We start from the raw sequence: 26,426 nt of genomic DNA, 5'->3' as shown, positions 1-26,426 counted from the left end.
AATAGAAAAGTCCTGTTAGTCAGCTGTTTTTAAAGACAAAGAGTCCAATATTAAATACTAAGTTCTAATAGCAGTTGTCAGAGGGACTAGGGCAGGCAAGCACCAAAATTATCTTAAGCATAAAATGCTTAATAGTGATGGTGACACTTAAATTCATTTGCTGTTTGAGACTGAAGGTAACTCTTGCCTGGGCCATCCACTACCCACCGTAAGTGTCAGCTCAGGGACGCTGGTTCTAATGAAGATGTGAATTACCCATTGACTTACATAGGAAAAAAATATCTTCAGCACCAAGCTGCTGTCATAATGCAAATAATTTTTAGGAGAAAACAACCATTTCCAGTAGCAGCACTCTGTGAGTTACCAAGAGAATTCCTTTTCAAGGGCCTTTAAAAATGATATGTCAGTGAGAGAGGGAGCTATAGTTAGCATACTTTATTGTCAGGTTTCAAGACAAAATTAAAATTTGACATTGCTTATTTGTACTTGTATAAAAACTTGAACTGATAAAGCAATAAAATGCCATTTGTCTGGATCAGTAATCATTGATTTTAGAATAGCAGTTACAGAATTCATCCACTGATTGATAAATAAGATGTAACAGCTACCACTCAGTTTTGATCAGAGAGCATTCAAGGCTGTGTTTCTGATGCTGCTTGGGCTACAGCTTCTGTATCAGTATTGCAGAAGCACCTCCGCCTCCATTGCAGATTCCTGCAAGACCATATTGTCCTGGTTTCAAAGCATGTGCCATGTGAACGACAATTCTTGCTCCAGACATTCTAGATACAAGAAAAACAAAAGAACATAGCTTAGTTTAAAGGAAATTCTTAATTTGACCTACACAGGAAGAATATAGTACCAACAAAAAACCTGAAACAATCCTTTTGTCTGCAGTTCTGTGTAGTACAGATTAAGTACTGGAGCTAGAGAGGAATAAACACAAAGGTTCTTAAACACAGCATTTTTGTTTGTGTATGTATAGCTAAAGTTTCTTCAGGAAAAATAAGTCACCTCTATGTCAGCCTGTATATTACAGAGTACCTCTACATGCAGCAAAGCTCTTTCAAAGCTTACCCTATTGGATGTCCAAGAGAGACAGCGCCTCCATTAATATTTACTTTCTGTGGATCAATGCCCAGCATTTTAATATTGGCCAGCACCACAACACTGAATGCTTCGTTAATTTCCCACATTGCAATATCTTCTTTTTTCAGGCCTGTCTCACTTAGGATCTAGAAATAATACAAAATAATTACTACTATGAGAAAATGAGGAAACTAATTAAAGAAATAATAGGTCTATATTGAAGTCAGTGACTCGGGCTGCCCATACTCTGATTCACAAATTCACATTTAGGAACCTCTTTGTCAGATGGGAAAAAGCAAAATCAAGGGATTCAACCACAAACTTGAATTTTCACCGAAGAAGGAATGGAGAGCAGCCAAGGATGCATTTCCATCACACAACGCTAAGACTGCTGCTACAGTAAGTCCATAAGTCCATTAAAAATGACACAGTACTGCCTCACACCATACACTGCTATTCAGTTCCTTTTAGAAGGAGTCTGTCCTTGTATAACCATACTTATTTTGCCTTTTGGCCATAAAGGCTGCAAAACTTCAAAGGTGCAAACATGCCCAAAGTTGCTAAAAGCAGTATAGAACAGTAGTCTCTTCCAAAACCAGTGTGTGAAATTCATTAACTCTGAAGATCTACAGTCTAGCCTTGGTCCTCTGTAAAACATCTGTTCCTTGTATTTAGGACATCATTATAACTTCAATCCTAATTTAAGAAGCCCCACTGAGGGGATGAACTAACAGTGGAATTCTAGGGAAGCCTGTTTTTTTCCAAAACCCACTCAGTTTTATTCTTACCTTAGGAACAGCATATGCAGGTGCAATTGGAAAGTCAATAGGATCAACAGCAGCATCTGCAAAAGCTGAAAAAAGAAAAAAATCAGAAAAGGTGTTTAAAGACATTATGTTTTTACCACACATTATTTTCTTTGCAAGCAGCAAACACTACCAAGATAGAGAAATTCTGAATACCATGGTCTATGAAATAGTGGCATCTAAAATGTAGTGCCTAAGTAAACCACGCAATAATACTTTCAGATTTTTATTATAATATATAGAAAATTCTGTTTATGGTCAAAAGTCTGCTGGTGTAACACTTGAAATTTCAAGGACTGTACTGGGAAGATGCAGCCATTATGTCAGGTAACCAGCCAAACAGGACTCCCAGTCTGAGGGCACACTATTGGAGTATTTCCCAGGACTTCCTACAGGTAAGGAAGATCATACCTACTATTCGTGCCAAAGGTTTGACTTTCAGTCTCTTGGCTGCCTCTGTAGTCATCAGCACCAAAGCAGCTGCTCCATCATTCAGAGTACTGGCATTAGCAGCTGTAACTGTTCCTAGGAAAGGTAAAACACTCCTCAGATACAGGTGAAAGTGTTGTGCAAAACAGCTCACATTTATCCTGTTAAGGATTGTTTTTCCCTGAGTTCATTGAACAAGAAGTCTTAATCATTTGGTGAAACCTGTTGCACTGAGTTAAATGAGTTGTTTTTTGGTATCTGATGTAACACATGCAGCCACAGGTACTTGTATCCTTATCCCAGTGCCAGTTTAGATCATGCCTTCCTTGGCAGCTGCATTGCTGGCATTTTCACAGAATTCCAGCTCAGGAAGGGTTGTAAATGAAGGACAGTTTTGAGCTAGCCAGGAAGGTTCATCAATTACAGATTCAGGAAGCAATGGCAATTCTGTAAAGCCACTCCAGCTCCACAGCAACAGTTTACACTTGGCAGAGACCAAAGCCAACAGTGAAACTGAAACCCATCTGTCACTCTTTTTAAGGTAAATGTCCCAAACAGAGGTGTTCATTGGTTTAAGGTCCTTGGACCATCTTTTAATCCAAGTCAGTTCATGCTGTGTTGCAGCATGGTTCTTTATCTCAGCAGACATTTAAAAATAAAAGAGCTGTTGTTGGCCATTCAAGCTCTTGTGAACAGTACTCTCCACCCTGACAAAACATCCCTGCACTTGGCAGGAAATTAAGCAGTTCTGTTAATTACATTTACCGTTTTCTTTTTGGAAAACAGCTTTCAGCTTTGGAACTTTACTGAAATCGACACGTTTGTATTCTTCATCTTCTTTCACTTCTGTATCTGGTTTCCCTGAAATTAAGATTTGGTTTATTATTTGGTAGAACAGTTTACTAAATACTGCCTTACATAAATAACTTATTTTGGTAAAAAATTGCAAATGCATGTAAAATGCATATCAAGAAATGTGTTTAGATAAACTGAAAAAAAGTTATTCCTTAACCAAATTTATTTACAGCAAATCCATTTATACTTCCCAGTGGCTGAACAAAAAGGACAAAGAGCCTATCCTTAATGTAAATTAAAACAAATAGATACAAATAGATGTACTTAAGCCATAACTAAATTCAATAGCTAACTTTCACTTAGACCAAAAAAAAAAAGATATAGGGTGCAACATTAAAGAAAAAATGAAAAACAAAAACCAGATGACAGGTCGCTGACTGCTGTTCACCAGAAAGTCTGACTAACAGAAAATTCTTAGGTGATCAAAGTTAATGTTCCTGAGATGCACATGTTTAAACAATACAATTTGCACTGAACACAGACAACATCACAGCTTTCTATAAGAAACAAGATTAATCTCATCATGCCTTTCCACAATACCTTTTTTTGAAATAGTGACAGGAACTATTTCATTTTTCAGTACTCCCGATTCCCAGGCTGTTTTGCTCTTGGTGTAAGAGCCTATGGCATAAGTGTCTTGCTCCTCTCTGGAAATAGTGAACTTCTTTGCAGTGTTCTCAGCACAGTTGCCCTTGGAGGAAACCAGGCCTGTTAGGTTTGGCATTCCTAAAGACGCAAAGCTCAACTACAACTGAAAAAACCTCAACCAGCAGATTTCCAGAACTGAATGCGACTAGTATTTGGTGTCTGTTTCTGATTTATACCGTCATGAACAAATAGTAACTCTTGGTTTTAAAATACAATCGTCAGATTTAGCAACTGTTTTCTGGATCCAGATTATCAAAGCCATAAAGGAACTTTTCTTAAAAAGGTGGGGGTTTTTTTGGTTTTGTTTTTTTTTTTCTGTTAAAACTGCATGCAAAAGTAAGTTTAAAGTGCTTAGGGCTGATATCTTCAGAGACTGAAGATCATTGTTCAGCCACAGAACCACATGTTCACATAATTTTCCTAGGTTTTTCACTCCATTATTGCCCTGCATATTCCAAAGATTGCAACAGGTCAACACACAGAGCTTACTTAGCCTTCAGAATCTCTAAAATAAAAGAATGCATTTGTTTTTTCTAATAACTGGAATGAAATAAGTAGAATGGAACAACCCAATTATTTTATATATATAGGCAAATCATAATTGTCATTATATACTCACAATTCATTATCCTCACTATCTAAATATCCAGTGACAAAATTCTTAAAAAATCATTTAGTCAACTGAAAAGATTTGCCCTTGAAGAGGTTTTGTTCCACCTCATTTCATTAGAAAACTCAATGAATCACACAAAACCCTTTAGTATTGTGTCCCTCCAGTTCTTCAAATAAGCAAGTTCACTTGTATGTAATTAATGAATTTAAAGTCTTCAAACTTCAAAGCATCAGCAACTTATGCTATTGCCAAAACACAGCCAAAAGTAAGTTCACAAAGCCATCCTATGGATTTTCTTGTATATTTTCACACAGACTGTTAAGGCCTTCTAAACAACCTACATCTGCTATAAGACAGACAAAAAGGTTCCAACATGCTGTCCCAATCTAATAAAACTTGGTGTATTATAACCAACTGCTAGAATTTTTCCTCACACGAGGGAACTATCAGAGCCATTCTTGAGATTCCTATAAAATCCTCACATTCAAAATACATTTTAGCAGGAATGTGGGAATGAATTTCAACATTCCCACATAGCCTAAGCACTAAAGTGCAAAAAAATAAATCATACATATGTGAGGCCTATACCAAATCTATGGATCAAAGTAAATATTCTTCATGACATTTTATTGTATCCCACCAAGAACACCAATTGATCAATCAATAACGCCCTACAGCTGTGAATTACCACTGGTAAAAGTCAGAGATATTCATAAGCTGAAAGTAGCCATTCTCTTTTCTAAATTTTCTTCCCTGGTGATTGTTCTTGATTGCCTTTGCATCAGTTGTTTTCCAAACCCATCCTAAGTTTGCCCTTGTTTGTCCAATTTAAGTTACCCTGCTGATGAGTAAGCACACCAGCTGACTCAAACCTTCCCACAGGAGATATGAGATATGTACTCTGGGGGAGGGAAAAACATGGGCCTGCTGGATCCTTCAGAGCAGATATCCTCAAAGACACCAAACAGCTTGATTGCTCCCTTGCTCAGATGGAGCAACAGCAACCCATCAGTAGCAGAATTAATTTTTCTCTTAATCCTTGCTTTAGGCTATTCAGACTGCAGAGACAGGTAATTACTAACACACAATGCTGTGCTATTGTGGTCTTCTGTTCTGTCCCTCCATTACAGCTGCTGCAGGAAACCTGGAAATGGAAGACTTTTTCCTGCTCATATCCAGGCTTGCTAGATGAAGCGGTTTCATAACAACTATAAGCAAGCTTTTCAGATCTGCAGCAGGTCTATCTATGGTTGGTACATGAGCACTGTGCAGGAATATTTACCATATGGATATGGTTGTAAGCATCTGTCAGTCCATCTTTTACTATCAGGTCTTCCAGCTTTACTCCTCCATAAGGTGTTGCTCCTCTGCTCATCGTGTAGGGAACATTAGACATGCTCTCCATTCCACCAGCGACCATGACATCCTGCCCAAAGGAAACAAGATAAAATTAATAATCATGCAGTGTGTTCTCCATGACTTCTTGTAGGAACACTATTAGTAAAAGCTTAAGCATGAGCACTTCGTATTTCTGAGAAGTCTTAGAGAAGGAGATAAAAAGAACACCCTTTAAGCATTTAAAAAGCAAATAACAGGAACAATTGATGACAGTTCATCCATCCTGGCAGAAACATGACATGAAGCAATAAAGAAAAGAAAGAAGGCTGGAGACAAAACTATTGAGAAGACAGATAAATTGGAAAGGCAGTGGAGATATGGAAGCAGCAGCAGACTAGAGGAACAAGAGTCCCTGGCATTTCAATTCCATTAAGTGAAAGACCTGGAGAGAGAGCCAATACAATTGCTTATATAATGGTGTACACTGATTTAAGCCACTGGGAACCATTGCTGACTGTCATACCACAGATACCTCACAGCCCACAGCCAGGAAAAACAAACCAATACCAAGCCCCCCATAATAAATAGCTCTAAGAAACTAATAGCTGGCTGAGTCTCTGATTTTGCTGAGACTGGCAGCACAGCTTGTATGATTAATTCAGCTGAAAATTCCAGTTCTATTCAGAGCTCATGGCCTACATCTGTCAAACCAACCAAAGGCACAACCACTCTCATGAACTCATTGGATATAAATGACTAAATCCAAATGTAGCTGTTTACAAAGACATGCTGGGCCTGGTTCAAAGTCTGCTGACAAGATTTCCATCAACTTCAGCAGGCCCCAGACAAAGTGCTGTTTTCTGCAGGCCAAGGCCAAAGCAATAAAGCAGTTGCTTAACTCCAGTTACACTGTGATTACCACAGAAGGGCCATCAAAACTTAAGCACTTTACTTTTGTTCTAAACACACACACAAAAGTATTCTTCACTTATGAGCCAATTACTTTTAAAGCCAAATATATATATAATCGAACTGATTGTATTTTTACTTCAAAGAACGAAAGATGCTGCCAAAATGCTTTGGGTGTGGAATTAAAAACAAAACTGAAATGTCTTTCTTCACATTCACACTTCACCCACATTATTTGCTTCACAGCATTTAATCGCTTACTGAAAATGATGTATTATCCTATCCTCCCATGAAGTGACAGAAATTTTTTCCCATTGTATAGAAATTCTTGTAAGAAAGTTGACAGAGATGAGCAATTCTCCTTCGTCAAGCTCTGTAATGAAATAGCTTATTCACCAACAATAAATTCTGCTTCTTCTAAAACAATAAAAAAGCCTGAAAGATTTTCAGTGTACTTGGAAAAAACATTGCTTGAACATGTGTATTTAATTCATTTAAATGTTAACACTGTCTGAAAGTCAAGTCACTAAAAACTAACTACATAAAAATTTCTTCACCTTTTCAAAACTGAAAGCTTGAAAATTCCCTTAATTATATTTTGGGGGCTGGACTGGTAGGTGGGGCGGGGGTAGAGAAATAGAGAGATGAGGTAAATACCTCCCAAACAATCCACCTTGTTTCTTCAGCTCTAAAAACATGTCTGAATTTTCCAACTATAGTATTAATTTTCTTTTCTGTTTTGCACTCAAACATACTTAAACAATTCTAAAATTAGTGTTGCATAAACAAAACAAACCCCTGCTAAGTAGCTTTATTATCCCAAGTCAAAACACAATCCCAAATCAAAAAGCACAGCCATTAGTAGGACAAGATCTACAAACAACATTAACTGTGTGGTTTTCTCCATAGAACAGCACAAAATCCACATACCTGACTCCCACACATCAGGCTTTGTGCTGCCATCATGATTGATTTCATTCCTGAAGCACAGACTTTATTGACAGTGGTGGTAGGAGTGGCAATCGGCAGACCTGAGTCAAAGAAGTTTGTACAGCTGTTATTTGAAGGGTAGACTTCAGTAATTTATTGGTGTTTCAGCAACATTTCATATGGCACCAATTTTTATCTAGACCCAGGATGTCCAGCTTGCACTGTTTAGCCTGCCAAGGCAATTTATCTACACTTATCCATAGTTACCATCCTCCTTGGAAACCCCTTTTTTTTTTTCTCCCCTTCCAACAACTGACATGCGATAAGGGGAAAGGCAAGGAAATGGAAGATCAAGAAAGGGACTCCAGAACTGTTCCTGTTCCCAAAACCCTGATCCCTGCCTCTAAGCAGCATCCAAGGCTGGAAAAGCATAAATAAGCTGCAGAATTTAGCAACTGGCAACAAGACAGACCCCAGGCAAGGCTGGGCAGGACTCTGAGCACCCTGATCTAATGGAAGGTGTCCTTGCCCACAGCAGGGGGGTTGGAATGAGATCTCTAAGGTCCCTTCCAACTCAAGACACTACATAATTCTGTGAATGAAAAGAGCCATATTTATCACTTTGCCTAACATGAAAGTAGTTCCCTCTCCTTCAAAAAATGTACAACATATACAAGAAAGTTCATAGTTCCTCCCTGACTGACAGGCTTGGCTAGAAACATGCTAAGGTATAAAATCCCACCCCCATAGAAGAAGGGAGAAGAAAATAACTTCTGCACCCCACTAACTTTCATGTTACAGCTAACATACAGTGAATCCTTCCAGTGTCAGCTCGAGACTCCACAGGAAGAGGAGTTGTACATACTCATGTGTTGGAAGGAACTCACTGACTCTTTATACAGTCAGGATTAAGAATAATGAATGATACACTGAAGACAAAGAGTATGTTTTGTGAAAGATTCAGAGCAGTATCCATCATTAATGTAAAGTGTTGTGGAATTACCAGCCTGGTCTCCAGTACTGTCTTCTCCAGGTTCTGCAAACATTGTAGGCAATTAACACCCCAGTTGCATGAATGCAATATGCACCCTTCACCCATCACAGGGCAAAAAGCATCCACGGACTGCCCTGACAAAGGGCTGCCCACCACTCTGCTTTAACTCAGGGCCCAATAGATTCCAGCTACATAAAGACAGAAAACCTTCAACCCCAGTGTCAAGAAGGAATACCTGCACCCAAAACTGCTTGTCTTGCTGGAGCTTGTCCTTGTCCAGCCTGCAGGACATTGCCCATATAGGCCTCTTTCACTTCTTCTGCAGGGATTCCTAAAAAACAAAATAGTTTTGATTCAGGATCCTTTTGACAAAACTTGAATGGGAACCTTTCTATTAAAGACTAATGAAACTTGCCACATCCAACCCATGTGCTAACAGAACCCAGGCCCCAGTGGGTGCATTCCAGACCTCTACCCTTATATTCATGGAGATAATTCATGGGAACTAGTGATCCCTCTAGAAGATAATTCCCCTGTCACCCTGAAGAACAAGCTGCAGTTATTTCACTGAAGTCAGCATTTCCAAGTCTTACTAATCACCAGAGAACCTCAATTTTCAGGGATCGTTAAATGCACAAAACTTTTTTTGTTCTAGAATCATGTATGTCTAAAGACAGTTTTGTTTGTTCAGCAAGGGCAAGTCAAGGCCACAGCAAGCTGCCACCACAGAGAAGAGGTCTGCTCTCCTGCTGCATCTCTTGCAACAGCCCTGGTGTCCAAGTTCTTGTAGTATTAACCCTCCACTCCCCTAAAAAAACTTTTTAGCTAGACTGAATCCATCAAAAGACTGACAAGGCTGTCCTTCAAGTACATGTATGTGCCCACACACAGGCAGGGAAAGGAAAGGCTACTGGTCTCAGCAGCAAGTAGCTTTTGCATCAGCTTACACGTAACAACAAACCAAATATCATGTTCAATCACATCTGGAGTAGCACAGATACCCCTGGCTACATTCTGCTCCTAGAAGCAGCACTTAATTCAAATTGAACCAAAGCCTGACAGCCAACTTTACTTAAATGGCTTTTGTGCATAGAGTTAAAAATGCCACAGGAGCAAAAAACCCAGGACATTGCAGGCTAGTTTCATTACCAAACCATTGAAAAGACACTGAGCCACTTTTCTTTGCCATAGGAAAAAAAAAAAAATGTGTATACATACCTGCTCTGTCAATTGCTCCCTTAATTGCAATGGAACCAAGTTTAGTGGCTGGCAGTGATGAAAGAGATCCTTGGAAAGATCCAATAGGTGTCCTTACAGCACTTGCTATCACCACCTCCTAAGTGCAGAAGAACAGAGTAAAAGTCACAATCTTTCTCACAATTGAACACATATACTAGTATTTTTTTAATGTATCTACTTTTTATTATTTCATTGATGTCACAGCTTCTCTTTCATCTTGCAATTGTTTTAGAGCACTATCAATGCATGCAGCATGGAGAGTAAACCTAAGGAGATTGGTGTGCAGCTGTAGCACTGCAGCCTTAGGATCAAGGAGCCGTGGTGAGATGGCTCACATGGCTGGAGTGCTGCCATGCCAGGATAAGGGCTCTCTAGGAAGGACAGGTCAAGAAGACAAGGCAAGGGGAGAGAGGAGAAGCCTTGCACTTTTATAGGACATAACAGGTAGAGTGCATTGAGCTCAGCCTTGGCATTGATGATGCTTGCAAGAATCATGAACATCCTGGAGCAAAGGGGGATCAAAGAAGTAAGCTGGGTAAAAATGCCAGGACGGATACCAAAACTCACATGCAAAAATGAACCATACATTAAGTTATGTATGAGACAGAAATAGGGACAGAGAATCTGGCACACAGTCTGAGCATGGTGGGGATGAGGTCATGAAAGCCAAGATCTGAATCTGGCAAGCGATGACAAAAGCAACAGGAAGGCTTCCCTGAGCACCTAAGAAGAAAGGAAAATATGGGCCTCCTTGGTGACAAAGGACAAGGCTGAATACTGAATGCTTTCTTTGCCTCAGTCTTCAGTACTAAGACCAGCCTTCAGGAATCCCAGGTCCCAGAGACTGCAGGAATGGTAGAGCAAGGAAGATGCACCCTTGGTGGAAGAGGAACAAGTCAGGGCAAACTGGACATGCATAAATCCATGGGTCCTGACCAGATGCTCCCATGAGTTCTGTGGGAGCTGGCAGGTGACTTTTTAAGGTCACTTTCAATAATGTTGGGACGGTCACAGAAATTATATATGGTGCCCAAGAAAAGAAGAACAGCCAAGCATTACTCCAATCCTCAAAAAGGGTAAGAAAGAGGACCCAGGGAACTACAGGTCAGTGAGATCCATTTTGATCCCTGGAAAGGTGATGAAACAACTAACCCTAAAAAAACATTTACATGAGCAAGAAAATCATCTGGAGTCATCAGCATGGATTCACCAAGGGAAAGCCATGCTCAGACAAAGTGCCAGCCTTCTGCAGTGAAGTGACTGTTTTGGTCAAGAAGGGGAGAGCAGACATGGTCTACCTGGGGCTTTCACCATTGTCTCCCATAAAATCCTCATACAGAAGCTAATGAGCGATGGGCTAGACAAGCGGACAGTGAGGGGGATAGAAATGGGCTGAATGGCCAGGCTGGGGGTGGTGACAGAGGTACAAAGTCTGTTTGGGGGGCAGCTACCAGTGATCACAGTACTGGGTCCAGTCCTGTGTAACATCTTCATTAATGAGCTGGATGATGGTGCAGTGCACCCTCAGCAGGTTTGCTGGTGACACCAAACTGAGAGGAGTGGCTGATACACCAGAAGGCTGTACTGCCACAGAGAACTTCAACAGCAGCACTTCACCATGAATGTTAATACTGCAAGGAAGGGTGCAAAGAAGGTAGAGCCAAACTCTTTTCAGTGCACAGTGAGCACCAATTGACACAAAGGAGTTCCCACTGAACAGCAGGAAACACCTCTCCTCTGGGAGTGTGGCTGACCTCTGGCACAGTTACCGAGAGTGGTTGTGAGGTCTCCACCTCTGGATATATTCAAAAGCCCAGGTGCCAGCAGAAGGTGTAAGCAGCAGTTTAAGACATGGTATGACATTCAGCCTTAGGCTAGTAGTAAAGACAATTTACTCTTCTTTTGCCTCTTAGCTTTAGTGCTACATCCACGCGTGCACCTGATAACCCTGTGAGAGCAGCACTACAATCTGGCACCAAAAAGATGCACATGTCAGACCTCTAGCTGCCCCTGACAGCTGCCAAGAAGCAACAATGATTGCTTCCAGCTGTATTAGTTTCAGTGAAATTTAACCACAAAGCTTTACATGGCCTGGTCTTGAGGGTTTTTCTATTTAGACAGACAGGCAAAAAAAGAAAACACTAGAAAAAAAATAAACAAAGACAAATTAAACTTGTTTAAAACTGTAAATGGTTGTCTGTTACTGTATCCCCTTCATAATGATAGACTTTAGTAACAGTAACAAACCTGTCCTCATCTTTCATGTTGTAACAGCAAGTTGCAGGATAACACAAATAATTTCAAAGTGATCAGTTGATATCAGCTGTATTTTCCCATTCTGGGTTGATGGTTAGATGAAGCTTATGTCAGCTGACACACTTCTAATTTTGTCCCACATTTAGCAAATCAAAATAAAAATGACAATCTGACTTATTTCAGATTTTGCAGTAAAATGTGGCTTGGGCACAAGTGACATTGTCTTTAAGCCAGTTTTTTGGTAATGATTTTCTTAAAAATTATTAACAAACAAATCTAAAACAGCAGCTTATTAGTCAGATAGTGCTTTATACTTACGTTTAAAGTACGCTGTGATGCATAGCCACGGCTTGTATACTTCAGAGCCTGAAAACAAGAAAGTTCTCAGAATCTCACTCAAGAAAGCCAATGCCATAATGTTTCATTATGTCATGTACCCATTTTCATAGAAGTCATTATTTCAAAAATTAATAACTAAGAAACACTGGAAAAATATGAAAAAATCAAAACATGCCTTTGAAAAGAAGTGTAGTCTAGTACAGTCTCACCATAACATCTGTGATAATATGTTTTCTGAAAAATAAACAAATACTCCTTCAAAAACAATGCCAAATTCATTTTGTCCAAATCTGTTATGTACATCTGTAGCATATATCGAAGACAGAGGTGAATGCTGTTATCTTGAAAAAGTTTACTAGTCCCTCTGTCTGCTTCCCTGAACTTTGTTCATTCATTTCTATTAACTCCACTGCTTTTAAACAGTGGTAGTTTGCATCTGCAGCTTCCACTCCCTTGGTATTTTATGAACAAAAATGAAGATAACAAATTCAGAACATTACACCAAGATAGGGTAATAAAATCAAGAAAAAGGGATTATCTGAGCAGTCTAATTCACCAGCCAGTCACTTCATCTAATTAAGCAGTACAAAGATAAAAAGTTATATCTGTAGGTATTGTTTCATATATTAACAGAGCAATCTTTCCATTAGTGGCTTAAACTACTTTCTTTAGCCATTTCCTGAGACAACATTTCAGCACATTGGAAACTTCTGGCCTTCTATCTGTATTACTGAATTGCAGCTAAATTAATACTAATTTATAACAACTGCTTAAGGACACAAGAACATCACCATTTTTATAAACTAGACAATACCTTCTGGTTGTGTCTCCACACAAAAATTTAGCCTGTTTCTCCTCTTCATTTGCCAACCTTAAACTAGCTAACAAAAGGCTGGCTTTTTTTTTTTTTTTTTACTGTTCTGAATTAGTTGTTTGATTTTTGTTTTGTTTGGGGATTTTTGTCTGGTTTTCTCCCCACTTCAAGTTATAATAGCCTGCATGAAGTTTTAAATTAAACTTTTGCCTGAAAAATAATTATGTCCCTTACAGGGCTTTAACAGCAGTGCTTCAAGGGTTAGTGTTATAAAAACAAAGCCTAAGCAAGCCTAGCAAAATAAATACCTATACTACTATAAATACTCTTACTGCACAACACCTGAAATTTAAACTGGACTAACCAGACAATTGTTTACCAAGTGCACCTGGCGTCTGCTAGGAGTATTCATGCTCCGTCAGGAAGGAAGGACCCACTTCCACAGCTGGTAAAACGCAACCTTCAGCTTTGCATATGGCAATTCGGATGAGATCCACTCGCGCTCCTTTTCCTCCCAGCACAGCTCCCGTGCCATGCCAGCGCCCCAGGCACGGCAGGCACAGCCAGCACCCAACGGCGCTGCCAGCCACACAGGCTTTGGGCACCAGCATCCCACTGCCTAGCTGAGAAACAACACCTACAGGTATAAACTTATATAGTTACACTGCTTAATTAGAGGAATCCAGCCCGAGTGCTGACCCGGCCCGGCTGGGACATCCCTGCGGCTGCACATCCCTAGGGCTGCGGCGGTACGGACAGGGCTCGGCACTCGCGGCGCCGACCGTGGAAAAAGCCGCGCTCAGGATGGCGGATAAAGGTCCCTCCGGGCTCGGTGCGGGGCCCGGGACCGCTGTGGAGGGAGAGGCCGCCCTTCCCCCACCAGCGGCTTCTCCCTTCACCGCACCCGGCCCGGACCCGCTCCCTCCGCGCGGCTGGGAGGAACTGCCGGGCCGGGGCTTCTCGCAAGGGCGAGGGGAGGGGGCGCAGCCGCCCCGCCGCAGGGGCGGTGTGACCTTGGCCGAGCCTTTCCGGGCCCGGCGGCGGGACCGGGGCCGCGCAGGGAAGGAGAAGGTAAACCCGGGCCCCGGGTCGCCTCACCCGCAGCAGCCCCGCGGCCGGCCGCCGCCCGCACAGCATCGCTGCCGCTGCCGCCGCCATGTTCCCGCCGGCGCCCCCGTCACCTTCACCGCCGCCGCCCCCGCCTATCGCCGGCGGCGCCCCGCCCGCTGCCCGCTGCCATTGGCCCCGCGGCGCAGGGCGGGGCACGCGCGCCCCTGCCATTGGCTGCCGCAGAAGGCGGTGGCGGCGTCGGAGGGGCCGGCGCGCGCGGTGCCGCGCCGCGGCTGCCGCGTGTGCGGGACCTCCCCGCGCCGCGAGTCCCGGCCGGCCGGACAGCGGGCGGAATTCCTCCACGGAAAGGGGATTAGACATCGGAACGGGCTGCCCAGGGAGGCGGTGGAGTCACCGCCCTGGAGGTGTTTAATGAAAGAGTGGGCGTGGCACTCGGCCATGGCCCGGTTGACACGGCGGTGCTGGCCACAGGTTGGACTCGATGATCCCGGAATTCTTTTCCGACGGAACGGATCCTGCCGTTCCTCAGCGCCAGGCGCGCTCCTCTCGCCGGTGGTGCTGCCTCTCGGGGCTAGGCGGGGCAGGTTGACGGGGACGGCCCGGGGCGCACGGCCCGGGATGCCGCGCTGAGAAGGAAAAGCACTGGTAGCGAACTGTATGGAGACCGCGTGGAAGATCCTTGCGGGAAAAGGGCCAGCCCCTGGGGTGTGTCCTCTCCGCCATCGAGGCTGCTCGCCGCCCCTCCTCGGCCCGGCCCTGGCGCACAGCACGCTGCAGGTGAAGCTGCCCTGAGCCGCGGACGTTTCATCCCGTATCGGATGGGCACGGCAAGGTCGGTGGCGATGAAAGCGCCGAGTATTGCTGAGCCCGGGACGCTTTGTGTCTGGCGTGCCCTTGTGCTTTAGCTGCGTGCTGTTTTCAGAAGAGTCAGCAATTTAACTCCCCCTAAAGCCCTTCCTGCCTGGCCATGGCATAAGCCCCAACATTGTTACCTCAGAGTTCAAACCTGGCCTTCACGGAACGACTGATGCCAGCTCAAGCCCAGCTGCGTCTCAGGATGCCCGTCCCAGGCCCACGGTCCTTTCTGCACTGTGCTTTCTCCCCTCACAATCTCTTGTCTCTGAACCTGGATTTGTAGACGAAGGCCAGCCGTTTGCCAGCCTGACAGTGCCTCTTGTCACTCTCTCTCTCCAGCATGCACAGAACTAGGCCAGGAATAGCTTGGTTCTTTCTCAGTCTTGAGCTCTGTATCTCAAAGGAACAGGTTCAAAACACAAAGTGACTTTCTGATGTAGCACAGTCTAGGACAAGCAATTCTGTATTTGTTTCTGATCAGTCTGTTCTCCTCAACCACTTTTTAAATCCCTGAAGTAGTTAGTATATTGTTACAGTCACCCACAACTGAATGAAGCATTCCCCAGAACTGAGGTCTACCAGTCACATAAATGAGCATTTTCATGCGCATTTCCTTCCTCTTGTACCCTAAGCTAGAAAAAATACCAAGAACCAGGCTTTGGATATAGCACCTAGAAAGCTAGAGTATTTCAACAACCTGTAAACATCCATTTGCTACCTTGACTTTTTTTTTTTTTTAATTATTTGGTCTTCACATTGTAGAACTAATGTGAAGTTCTCTCAAAACTACTTCAAATGATTTTCTGTTCTACATCTCATTCAATCCCTGTGAGAGAGGATTTCACTTTGTCCTTGCTCTCAAAAATAAAATACTTCCTGCTTTCTATATATATCCAAAGATTCTCCAGACATGCCGCAAGAGGCTGACTGGGACAGGCACTGGCGAGGTCTAGTCTAGACCTTCATTTAACGACAGTGTTTCCAAGTTCAAACCAGAGATAATATAGGAACTGACAAATATTGTCTCAGGAAGAAAGGTTTTACTCTGAAAATATCTATGTACCCTATAACAAAAACATCCAGGTTGGATGACAATGTTTTTAAGAAATGAGTAATGCTGAAAAACGTACAACAAAACCCAGAAAACTCTCATTTAATTTGTCTTTACTCCTGCAGTATAAAGCTCTTTTTAGGGATATAACCTGCTAACATTCTTTAATTTTTTCATCATCTCTTCTCACTAAGAACGACTATAATGTACTAATTTCAAAGTCACTCACTCTTGGTGTCCAGTCACAGATCATTAAAAAGTCACACAGTGCTGCTCTTAGCTCAGCAGGTGGTATTTGCTTTGGCCATGCCCTGGATCTGCAGAGGGAAGCAGCAGCTGCCATTCTTGACTCTAGCTGTTCTTACAGGTGTGTAAGGTTGCATGCAGGAGCTGAAGCACAATATCCAACTGAATTTCCATAGTGGATCTCCATCACTAAAATAAATTAGGATCTACCTAGAGATGTTGAGATATCCAGGGAGTGGATCAAGAGCACAAGTGCTGTGAGAAGCAGCTAAGGGAACTGAGGTTGTTTAGCTCGGAGAAAAGGAGGCTCAGGGGGGACCTGATCACTCTCTACAAATGCCTGAAAGGAAGTTGTAGCCAAGGGTGGTGGGGTTGATCTCTTCTACCAAGTAACAAAAAAATGGCCTCGAATTGTGCCACAGAGGGTAAAGATTGGATATTAAGAAATTTTTTTTTCATGGAAAGGGTTGTCAAGCAGTAATACAGAGAAGTGAGTCACCATCCCTGGACTTAGTGGATGTGGCACTTGGGGACATGGTTAGTGGTGCACTTAGCAGTGATGGTTTAACAGTTGGACTCAAGGGTCTTTTCCATCCTAAACCATTCTACGATTCTGTTGACAGGTAAAGCAAAGAAGAAAATAAAGCCACATTCTCACTTTATCAGAGGAATGAACCAGGTTAAGCCTTTTGTATTTATGTCAACGATTCTACCAAAATGGTGATCAATTTACGGGGTAGGAGTTGATTCAGCCAAGAAACTCCTGCAATAACCGGCTTCTAGGGAACAGCGTCTCCTGAAAAATCATTGGGAAAGACTATATATTGCCCTAAAAGAGGGGAAAAAGTTTGGAAATAATGGCAACCTGCCATCTAAACTCTGCCTGCAAGAACTGCCAATTGGCCAATTCCCATGCACAGTACTGAGCAGTCACTCAAAAATAACTGTTTATTCCATATAAATAGTTCTAAACTCTGCATGTACCAGAAAACACAAAACACCAATGGTTAGCTGGTGCACTTGAAGAAAAGAGCTGAAATATAAAAAGAGATTCACATTAAAAGGCAAGAACAGTCAGAGAACAAAAGTCATTAGATTAAAAGCACTCCTTCAGGCAAGCGCCTGTTCCCACATCACAGTTTACTGCAGGATCAGCTACCTGAAGGTCCTGGTGGCAACACCAGTAACTTTCAGTGACGCACATTGTAAATAACTTCAGAGACTAATGAACCAAAACATTCAGCAATCCAAGTTCATCCCTGTAAGTTGCACAGAGACATAACCTTTTAAAAAATGCCATAAACCTTTTTTAAAATGCTGTAAACTAAGTTAGGCAACTCCCAGGCACTTTTGGCATGGCAGGTTTTGATACACTGACTGAAAGACTACAGCTCATCTTTAAATAGAATTCGGAAGACTAAATAGCTCTACATATAATTTTACATATGTAAAAATTTTTAACAAGAAAATAATTGGAAGTCTCCACTTTTGTTTTTTAATTACTCTGATCATAACAGCTGTTGGGACTTGAAGTCAGGCAAATTTCATACAGTGGCAATTTTAGGACCAGCACCTGAATTCAAATTAAAAATTTTGTAGGGTGAGACACCAAAATACCTTGCTAAATGAGTAGTCTTTTAAATTACATTTTTATTTTGCAAGAAAATAAATTATACAACTTAAAAAATAAAATTCAAAAATTAAGCAGTACATCAAAATAGTTCAGCTGGACTGCCATACAGAAACTACCACCATTCAAAATTGTACAGCATTATTATCTTGGTAGTGGCACACATTCAAAATTGTAAATACCATATGGAGATAGTTATTACAACTCAGGAACCCGAGTTCGCTCAACACTCCAGACTACATATAGTGTATATGACAGGAAAGCTTTCATGTATTGTTTATTTCACAAATATGACCTTAAAGAATTACAAAGATAGCATCCCAGTCATTTAGATGAAAATAGAAAACAGTTTGAGATAGCAAATCTTTCTGTAAAACTATCAAATCTTTTTGCCAATTGTATTTTTAAAATTTGCACTTTACAGGACAATGGCATCCCAATGCAGATAAATGCAAGATGTGAACATTCAGAACAATTATATTAATTTTAAAAATATGAAAACGAGAAAGTCGCATTGTCATTTGGAAATGTAACTGCATTACAGTCATAACGAAAAATAAATGAATAAAAGTAGAAGCTAGGGACATCAACTGTGGAAAGAGGAAAATGGAAGACTTCAGAATTGAAACTGAGATTATCATCAAGTTGTTGGGACAGAGAAAGATTTAACAGTATTTCTTAATTAAATCCATTAAAAGTGATTCCCCCCCGCCACCCCTTCTACACCAGATTTCATTCTTTAGCTATTCACCGTGGCAGTGTGTGTGGCAACGTGTTTTTCAGATGCAGCACCTCCTTAAGCTAGGTCTTTGGACATATTTATTCATAGCTAAAAATTGCAGCCTTAAAAGTGCATTGTTGCCATATTGCAAGTGAAGAATAGTTTTCATTTAGATCTGAACTCTACCCTCCCTAAAAGAACAGCTTACCCCAGGTATCTCCCTGTGCCCCAGGTGATACTAATTTTAAGTGCATATTGGTGAAGTGACCTGATGAAGGATGCTAAATGTGATTCTGCATCTTTAACAAATTTGCTGGTGTCTGTCTTAGATATCATAAAAAACCCGATATCCATTTCTGGTATACATTTAAATTAAAAATGACCATATCATAGGCACATTACCAATTCTATTTCCATTCCAGGTTTTGAGAAATGTATAGGTAACAATCAGGTTGTATTGTATTTATTGGTTGGGGAATGTGTAGCTCCTTGGCTTTTAGCAAGCTTTTCCTTTCTACATATATTCCAGCTTCCTAGTTGTATCTAAGATGGAGTCCCTTAAACTTCTCTTTCAAATCTAAACCAATGGCTTCAAAATTACCATGTGACCATTTCACATCTTTCTTCTCTGGTTAAGAGTTGGAATTTTTCATGTTGAAGAGTGTGCTCAGACTGTCATGTTCTCCCCAGTTATCCCAAGTAAGCATTTATTACTTAAAGGTTACAAAGACTGAAAGTCTTGCAGCACAAAGTGTTTTATTAGAATTTTGTTTTCTAATGTTCAAATAGTTTCATTGGTTAACTACACAGAGCACCACTTCCTTTTGATTCTGAATTGCAACACCACAGGGCCAACATAAAAGATGCAATATTTTTAAACAGCATCGACTTTTGAGTATCAATAAAAGCATGTAACACGAGCTGTAGGATTTCAATCAATTGTAATTGGCCAGGCCTTGATTTCATCTCGTGGTCATAAACCCTCACTACCAAAAATTTCTTACTCAAACAAATGTCCAAATACACACTGTTCTCAGGCAGTCACACTGGCATTTACATTAGTAAATGCAGAGCACACAGCCTGCTTAAGGGTGCAGCCATTCTTGGAGAGTTTGCTTTTAAACCACTCCTACTGTATACTTTACTGTAACCATGTGAAAGTAAAACTCCTCTAACTTACTGGAAGGCTTTCTTTTTTGACTAAAGTTAATTGTATCCTTTCCCCATTTCATCATCAAAGATGATGAGGCCTTCACATATAGTTCAACTGGTTAATTAAAAAATAACTTCACACACTTGTAATTAATAGAAGAAATATTCATACAGAACTGAATAAAGCGCAACTTACCTTTGTCCTAAGACAGGCACTCTGCTCCTATGACTCATGGTATCGCTCCAGTACAGGCTGGGACATTTCAGAACAGCAGAGAGTAGGGCAGTGCCAAATGACTACTTCAGATGATTGAGAATGGAAGAGGTAACATTAAGAAGTTGAGATTCCTGATGTATGTTTGGCACTCTCTCTACATACACTGAACAAGGTATTTTACCTTAGCATTTTATCATTTTCATCAGAAGTGTACTTCCTACCCTACCAGTTACAAAATAAAAAGCAGAGGGTTTGTTTTTCATATAAAGATGTTGACTAGTCCAACTGGATTAACCTTGCATGTATATAAAAGTTACCACTGAGGAAATAGTACAGGGATCTTCAATTGTTATTCTCTTTGTGCGGGAGTTGTGCATAAATTACTCTTTAATGCATCCTGATATATGTAGTCATACTGAAATATTTGGAATATAAATATTAAATGTACAAGGAAATACACTTAATATTTCTGTTCCTATAGCAGACCCACCAATGAAAACTGCTTTTAGAGTGAAGTTTCATTCAAGAAGCTTTTACCTTGTCAAAAAGGATTGTAGCAAATCGCTTGTCCAAATTAAGGTAACAACATATCCACTTGTTTACAGGAAACAATTTAAAAACAATGATCTCTTACTTAGGGAAAATATCACTGACTTGGAATTACTTTTGTGTCACTTAATGTGTCAATTATTAAAATCCAGTTACTAGATTGAAGCACTGCTCTAGCAAACAGGTTTTAACTTTAACAAATACGTATCAGTTGTGATGCATGTGTTTGTGTCTCTCAAATGTTATTACATGAAAAGGATCAGAGATGGACAGTACATTACTCTGTTGATCCAAAACACAAAAGTGAAAGTGCTACTCCTAGTCCTAATTGCATTAAAAAAAAAAACAACAACCCAGAAACCAAAATCAAACAAAACAAAAAACAAATCCAAAACAAAACTAATAGCAGTTCCTCAGTGCATGAATATTTGAATATTTTATCTTGTGCAAGTACTGGTCATCTAAAAACCCAAACCTGTATTCTTCCTGGCGGGTGTAAATCAAATCTACTTTAAAAAGTTCACAATGGGCTCTTCATGAATGCAAGTTTCCCACAAAACAGCATGCTGTTAAAAGTGTGCAACATGAAGGGAATGCCATCATGCTAGCTGAATGAGATTGGCAAAATACAGTCCTCTGTAAGGTAAGGCAGGGATTTTAATATGTAACGAAAGTCAAAACAAGTCCTTCTGCAGCACAAACTGTTGCAGCTGTCTGTCCAAGCACCCTTCCATTTATGTTCTCAGCATCCTGCAGAGTCCTCCAATTATGCCATGTATATAAAGGTGTTGATATCTGACTCATCTCTTCTGATATATTTGTGCTCTATAAGCCATTCGATTTGCTCTTTTATCATTTTCTTTTGTGGCAAGAACATGTTTTTCAATATTTCTACCAGTTCAGTCTGAAGCTGGGCATTAGTAATTTTCTTCCGCATCTTCATTATTTGGATGATAGCCTCCTGGTGGGGACAAGAAGAAAAGAAAAATTATTTTTAAATGCCTGGGTGAAATGACAAAATGAACACAGCATTAATAGGAGGATCCTGGTAAGGCAAGACAGCAAGGAAATCTGTATTTTTCCTTGGAAATCAGAACTATGGTGCATTTTTTTAGCCTATATAGAACTGCTTTTACAAAGAAGCTGATAAAGGGAAAGAATGAAGCACTGGCATGATGCAAGAGATATAAGACAATTCCAGTCAAAGGAGCAGTTAAATCCTATATCTAGAGTGTGACTTACTCACTAAAACCAAATGTTCACTCACTCCCTGAGCAGAAGTTGCAGTTTCCTAGGTGACTTGTGATATACCTTGTGAACATCTCACTCATTTCCAAAGTACAACTAGGCTTAACCCTGTAATTACCCCTGCTATCAGAATGGTTACATCATATGTTACATCAGGTGGTACAACTCACAATGTGTGTGGCCTGCAATCCAACCTGACTGATAGAACAGACCTGAAAATTGAAGGTAAAATGAGACTCCATTGTATGTAATGATCCCGATGCCATAAAAAAATCAGGCTTTTTTAAAAACTGTCAGCTCAAAAGATTTGGCTTGAGTAGCTGACTATCAACCATAGAGCAGGAAGCTGCAGTTTGTAGTTAAGATGCACTTTTCAACTTCTCCTTTAAGGAGAAGTCATAGTACTGTTACTACAGTGTGATTCCACCTCCAAGATTATTCTCTTCATACAGACCAAAGAGATATCAAGATCAACAATGCTGTTTATTCATGGTGGTGGCCAGTGTCAGTCAACGTTACCAATCTGCTGCTGTCACCCACCCACACCATACGCCTTCACCACTTGCTTAGTATCTGCTTTATCCTCTTTGAAGGTGATGACCTGGTACTTCAGAGCAGGAGGCTAATAACTACAAGTGCACGAACACACATGCAAAATCAGGTATTCATAAGGATATAGAGTCATACAGCAGAAGTCATTCCAATGGGATTCAAAAGCACCCATTTCATGCATCAACATCCAACCGTAGGCAGCATGTAATGATAACAAATTACAGTAATGACAATACAACAAAATAAATTGGGGAATTTTGCATTCCTCCAGCAGGTTACTTGCCTGGGTTCGCAATATTCTTAGCTGGACTATTCCTTCATTCTCCTCTTCCCGCATTCTCTCTGTAGTAAGTTGCAATCGACCAATCAAATTTATCTTGCCCCTTTTCTGAACTTTAGCGTTTTTTCTGAAAAGAGTTGCATTGCATGAAAGTGAGCAAAAAAACCCCCAAAAAAACCCAAAACAAACCCCAAAACTTTCAATTACAGAATTATTGTTAAACATAAATTAGCAACAAGTACCATGACAAATCAGATACTTATAGGTTATTAGCATTAAAGCAGTGAGAGAACTGTCTGACAGATCAAAACTCAATGCCAATGTTTCCACACAGTGAAACCTAAATAATGCTAGCAAGCATAACAAGTAAATCTAGCAGCTGAAACAACAAAATTTCAGAAAAATATATTTCAATTTAATTATATAAATATAGGGTTCCTTGGAGAAAGGTTTTACAACAAAGTTCAGGAAATATGACTAGTTAATATTCCATCAAATAACTGTCTGGGACAAAACCCAGCTATTGCAACAAAGAAAGCTGATGGCATTCTTCAGTGGTCACCCACAAACTTTCTCTGCAGCCTGTGTCTTCTGTCATGTCCTTTCATCATTTCCCAAAGCTCAGAATCCGGATGACAGGAATAAGCATTATGGCCCTGGGCAACAAACTAAGCCCCAGGAAAGCAGATTCATCACTTATCTCTTTCTCCACAGATCCAGATGTCCAGCTGCTGCTGAGAATGAGGCACACAATCTGAGGTTCCTATCAAGGAGCCAGTTCTCATCATAGACATTAAGAATATAGGCAAGCAGAAGCAAGTAAACCATGATGAATGTAGTATGTATCACTTTAGACATTCTCTCTTTGTATTATCTTGTGCTTGAAGGACTTCAAAGCACCAGTAAAAGAGTACTGCAATTCTCACAGAAATAAAGACACTCCTCTCTGGTGGGAGCCACACCAAAAATCCTGGCTCTTGACAGCACACCACATTATTAAGCAGATTCACTTATTTTTTTTTCAACTTATCACTCTGTTTCTGAACTCCTCTGTGTGTATAATAATCAATACAACACTACTGCTCTGAATACAGGCTGTCTTCAATGAAATTTTATGGATCTGTTGCTCACTGGAACATAGCAAAGCCTCCAATTTTGCACCTCGTCCCTAAGTGGGCAAGAAATCAGATTTATAAAAACATTTGTTTGAAGAGGCTGCTGGAAGTCATCTATTCCAATCACCTATTTGAAGCATGACTATTGCCAAAATAAGTGAGAGCAGGGAAGCAAAGCATGTGTCTAGGTTAATTTTGAAAACTTTCAAGAACAAAGGTTAAGTTAAAGTGAATTCCTTTAGTTATAAGCCAGTACATTGTTATTTTACTTTTCAAACATCATCTTACATTAAACTGAACTCCTGGTTCACCGAGAAGAGGGTTCCTTCTGTAAAGTCTTTGGGTGAATTGACTTGAGGTTCATATAATAAAACCTGACGTTTCAGCTTTGGAAATGCTACAAGAGACTACAGAGAAAAGGGGAGGGGGAGAAAGAATGAAAATAAAACACCAGACTTTCTAAATGGAAACAACTACTTTCTATAAGAATAATTCACTGCAGTGCTGATTGTAGTGAGGGAACCACATAGCCTTGTTTGGAACTAGTAAAATCAGAGAGGGGACACAGTTTACCAAATCTTCTTCTGAAATGGGTTAGCATAAGCAAAATCATGCAAAGTAGTAAAATACACAAACTCATGGCTACAGAAGTGGTGTTAAGTCTGACTTTCATGACTTCTCTCTTTATGCATGAGCTAAATAATTAGAAATCTGCTAAAGCAAACATTGAAGTTATTTTTAACCAACATGTATTTACCAGGTGTCACTAGTTTCCTAGAATTAGACCAGACCCACATGATAACACACAATCATAACTCTCTGCTTTAGACAGCATATGGTCAAAAAATTCTTGCAGTTTCCAAAAGCTTGTGAAGTAACACTGGGTAGGGAGAACATATTAATGTAAAGGCTGTGTGTGCTCAGCAGCAATACAAGGAGCCAGCACTGCAATTGATTAATTTCCAAGAAAGGCATTCACATTTCAGTTTCACAGTGTTATCAGACAGTGCTTTAGAAATACTAATCCAGTATTTCAGAGTACAAAAATCAAGAAATAATCTGTTTCAAGAGAAAGGGATATACCCATAAAGTCCTCCTAAGTTCTGCATCAGGGAGTTCAGTTGCCAGTTTAAGATTTTCAAAGCTGATCTTCTCTCTAGGTCTTTGGTTCCATGCAAACAGCACAGCCAGCTGAAATGTTGTTACCTCTAAGTCATACTGGCCAACCTCATTCTTAAATGTTATCTGTAAAGAGGATGAAAATTTTATTTATAAGTCTGTCTGAATCACAAGATTTCTTACTATTATAAATAAACAGAGTGCAATCATTAAGACTGATACAATGAAAACTACACACTTACAATTCCATTGGACATGAGGTGGTGCCAGTGGAGTTTTCTACCACTGTGATTCTTTTTATAAAATTCTTCAACTTCTGGGATGAGATCTTCTAATTCCGTGGGCAGCGAGACAAACACTTTTTCAGAACTTCGGGACCAGGCACCAGCATTTAAAATTTTAATATTCACAGAGTCAGCTGTAGGATGATATTGGATAATATGAATCTCCAGGTATAACAGATAGATAAACCAAAATATTTTGGGTTTCTTTCCTACTCTCAACACAATTATTAAGGATTGAATTTTTAGAAAGCTGCAGGGTGTCTACCTGTTTAAACTTTAAGGCACTCTGCACCACTGACTTTCTGCCAGCAGCACTGATTGAAACTTGTTTTTTTCTCTTGCTGCTGCAGAGCTCCTTGAACACTGGCATAGCTTTACAGCTGATGCTTATAAGCACTACTCAAGAGTTTTCAGCATGGGAGGTCCAATACTTGATGTTCCTCAGCCTCTCTCATCAGTGAAACAATCTTAGAATGTGATTTAAGCTCTCTATAGCATGCATCCAGCTCTCCTGCTGGCAGATAAAGGAGGACCACAGCATGGAGCACTAGAAGAATGATGAGGGCATAAAAGGAGGTAGTTCAAGCATTCACGTGGCTGATGCCAATTCAAGCCTCTGCTTGCAATTTGTCTACAAGAGAAGGGAATCTATCTACGAGACTGCTCACAAGAAAAACCCAAAACAACTCACAGAGTGATACAGCTCTACTATCAACTGCAGGCGATAGCAGAGTCTACAGACAACTCCAGTCTAGGGGGCAACAATGCCATGGAGACTGTGTTCAACCTGCAGTTGATATAATTTTAAACCTAAGATTTAACAGGGCTATTTTTCATTAAGAAAAATAAAAAGTAGCAAATAATTTGAAAACAATACCTGGTAAAGCAAGCTTATTATTTTTGTGCATTTCTTTGAAGGCCTGGTTCAAGTCTTCAGAGACTTTGATATCCTGAAACATTCTAGCCAGCTTGTTTACATAGTCTGCTGGCATTCCCACTTCCTACATAAACAAACAGATCAGTAAATATGACATAGAAAACTATGACGAAAAAGCTTTATTTTTAAAATAATAAGCT

General features: G+C 40.5%; 2 protein-coding genes across 2 annotated transcripts in view; both read right to left on the bottom strand.

The window, feature by feature from the left end:
• Window positions 1–420: 420 nt before the first annotated feature.
• On the bottom strand, window positions 421–14,435 carry ACAT1 (acetyl-CoA acetyltransferase 1). The gene is made up of 12 exons (XM_021529373.4): window positions 14,358–14,435; window positions 12,425–12,472; window positions 9,830–9,947; window positions 8,847–8,942; window positions 7,618–7,718; window positions 5,723–5,866; window positions 3,720–3,870; window positions 3,090–3,185; window positions 2,307–2,420; window positions 1,878–1,942; window positions 1,078–1,235; window positions 421–782 (listed from the first exon to the last, which is right to left on the bottom strand). The coding sequence occupies exons 1-12, from the start codon at window positions 14,415–14,417 to the stop codon at window positions 662–664; spliced, it is 1,272 nt and encodes a 423-aa protein (XP_021385048.3). The 5' UTR covers window positions 14,418–14,435; the 3' UTR covers window positions 421–661.
• A 3,677-nt stretch (window positions 14,436–18,112) lies between these two features.
• Window positions 18,113–26,426, bottom strand: part of CUL5 (cullin 5) — a 31,743-nt gene continuing 23,429 nt past the window's right edge. The window contains exons 14-19 of the mRNA XM_021529372.4: window positions 26,227–26,350; window positions 25,308–25,483; window positions 25,030–25,191; window positions 24,235–24,353; window positions 22,835–22,958; window positions 18,113–21,712 (exon numbers count right to left, since the gene is read on the bottom strand). Coding sequence (XP_021385047.1) covers window positions 21,518–21,712; window positions 22,835–22,958; window positions 24,235–24,353; window positions 25,030–25,191; window positions 25,308–25,483; window positions 26,227–26,350 — 900 coding nt within the window. The 3' untranslated portion in view covers window positions 18,113–21,517. The remainder of the gene's footprint in view (window positions 21,713–22,834; window positions 22,959–24,234; window positions 24,354–25,029; window positions 25,192–25,307; window positions 25,484–26,226; window positions 26,351–26,426) is intronic.

Source organism: Lonchura striata, chromosome 1, assembly GCF_050655825.1.
Source record: "Lonchura striata isolate lonStrDom1 chromosome 1, ASM5065582v1, whole genome shotgun sequence".
In the NCBI taxonomy this organism is placed as follows: domain Eukaryota; kingdom Metazoa; phylum Chordata; class Aves; order Passeriformes; family Estrildidae; genus Lonchura; species Lonchura striata.
This window is presented reverse-complemented; position numbering and strand designations above follow the sequence as displayed.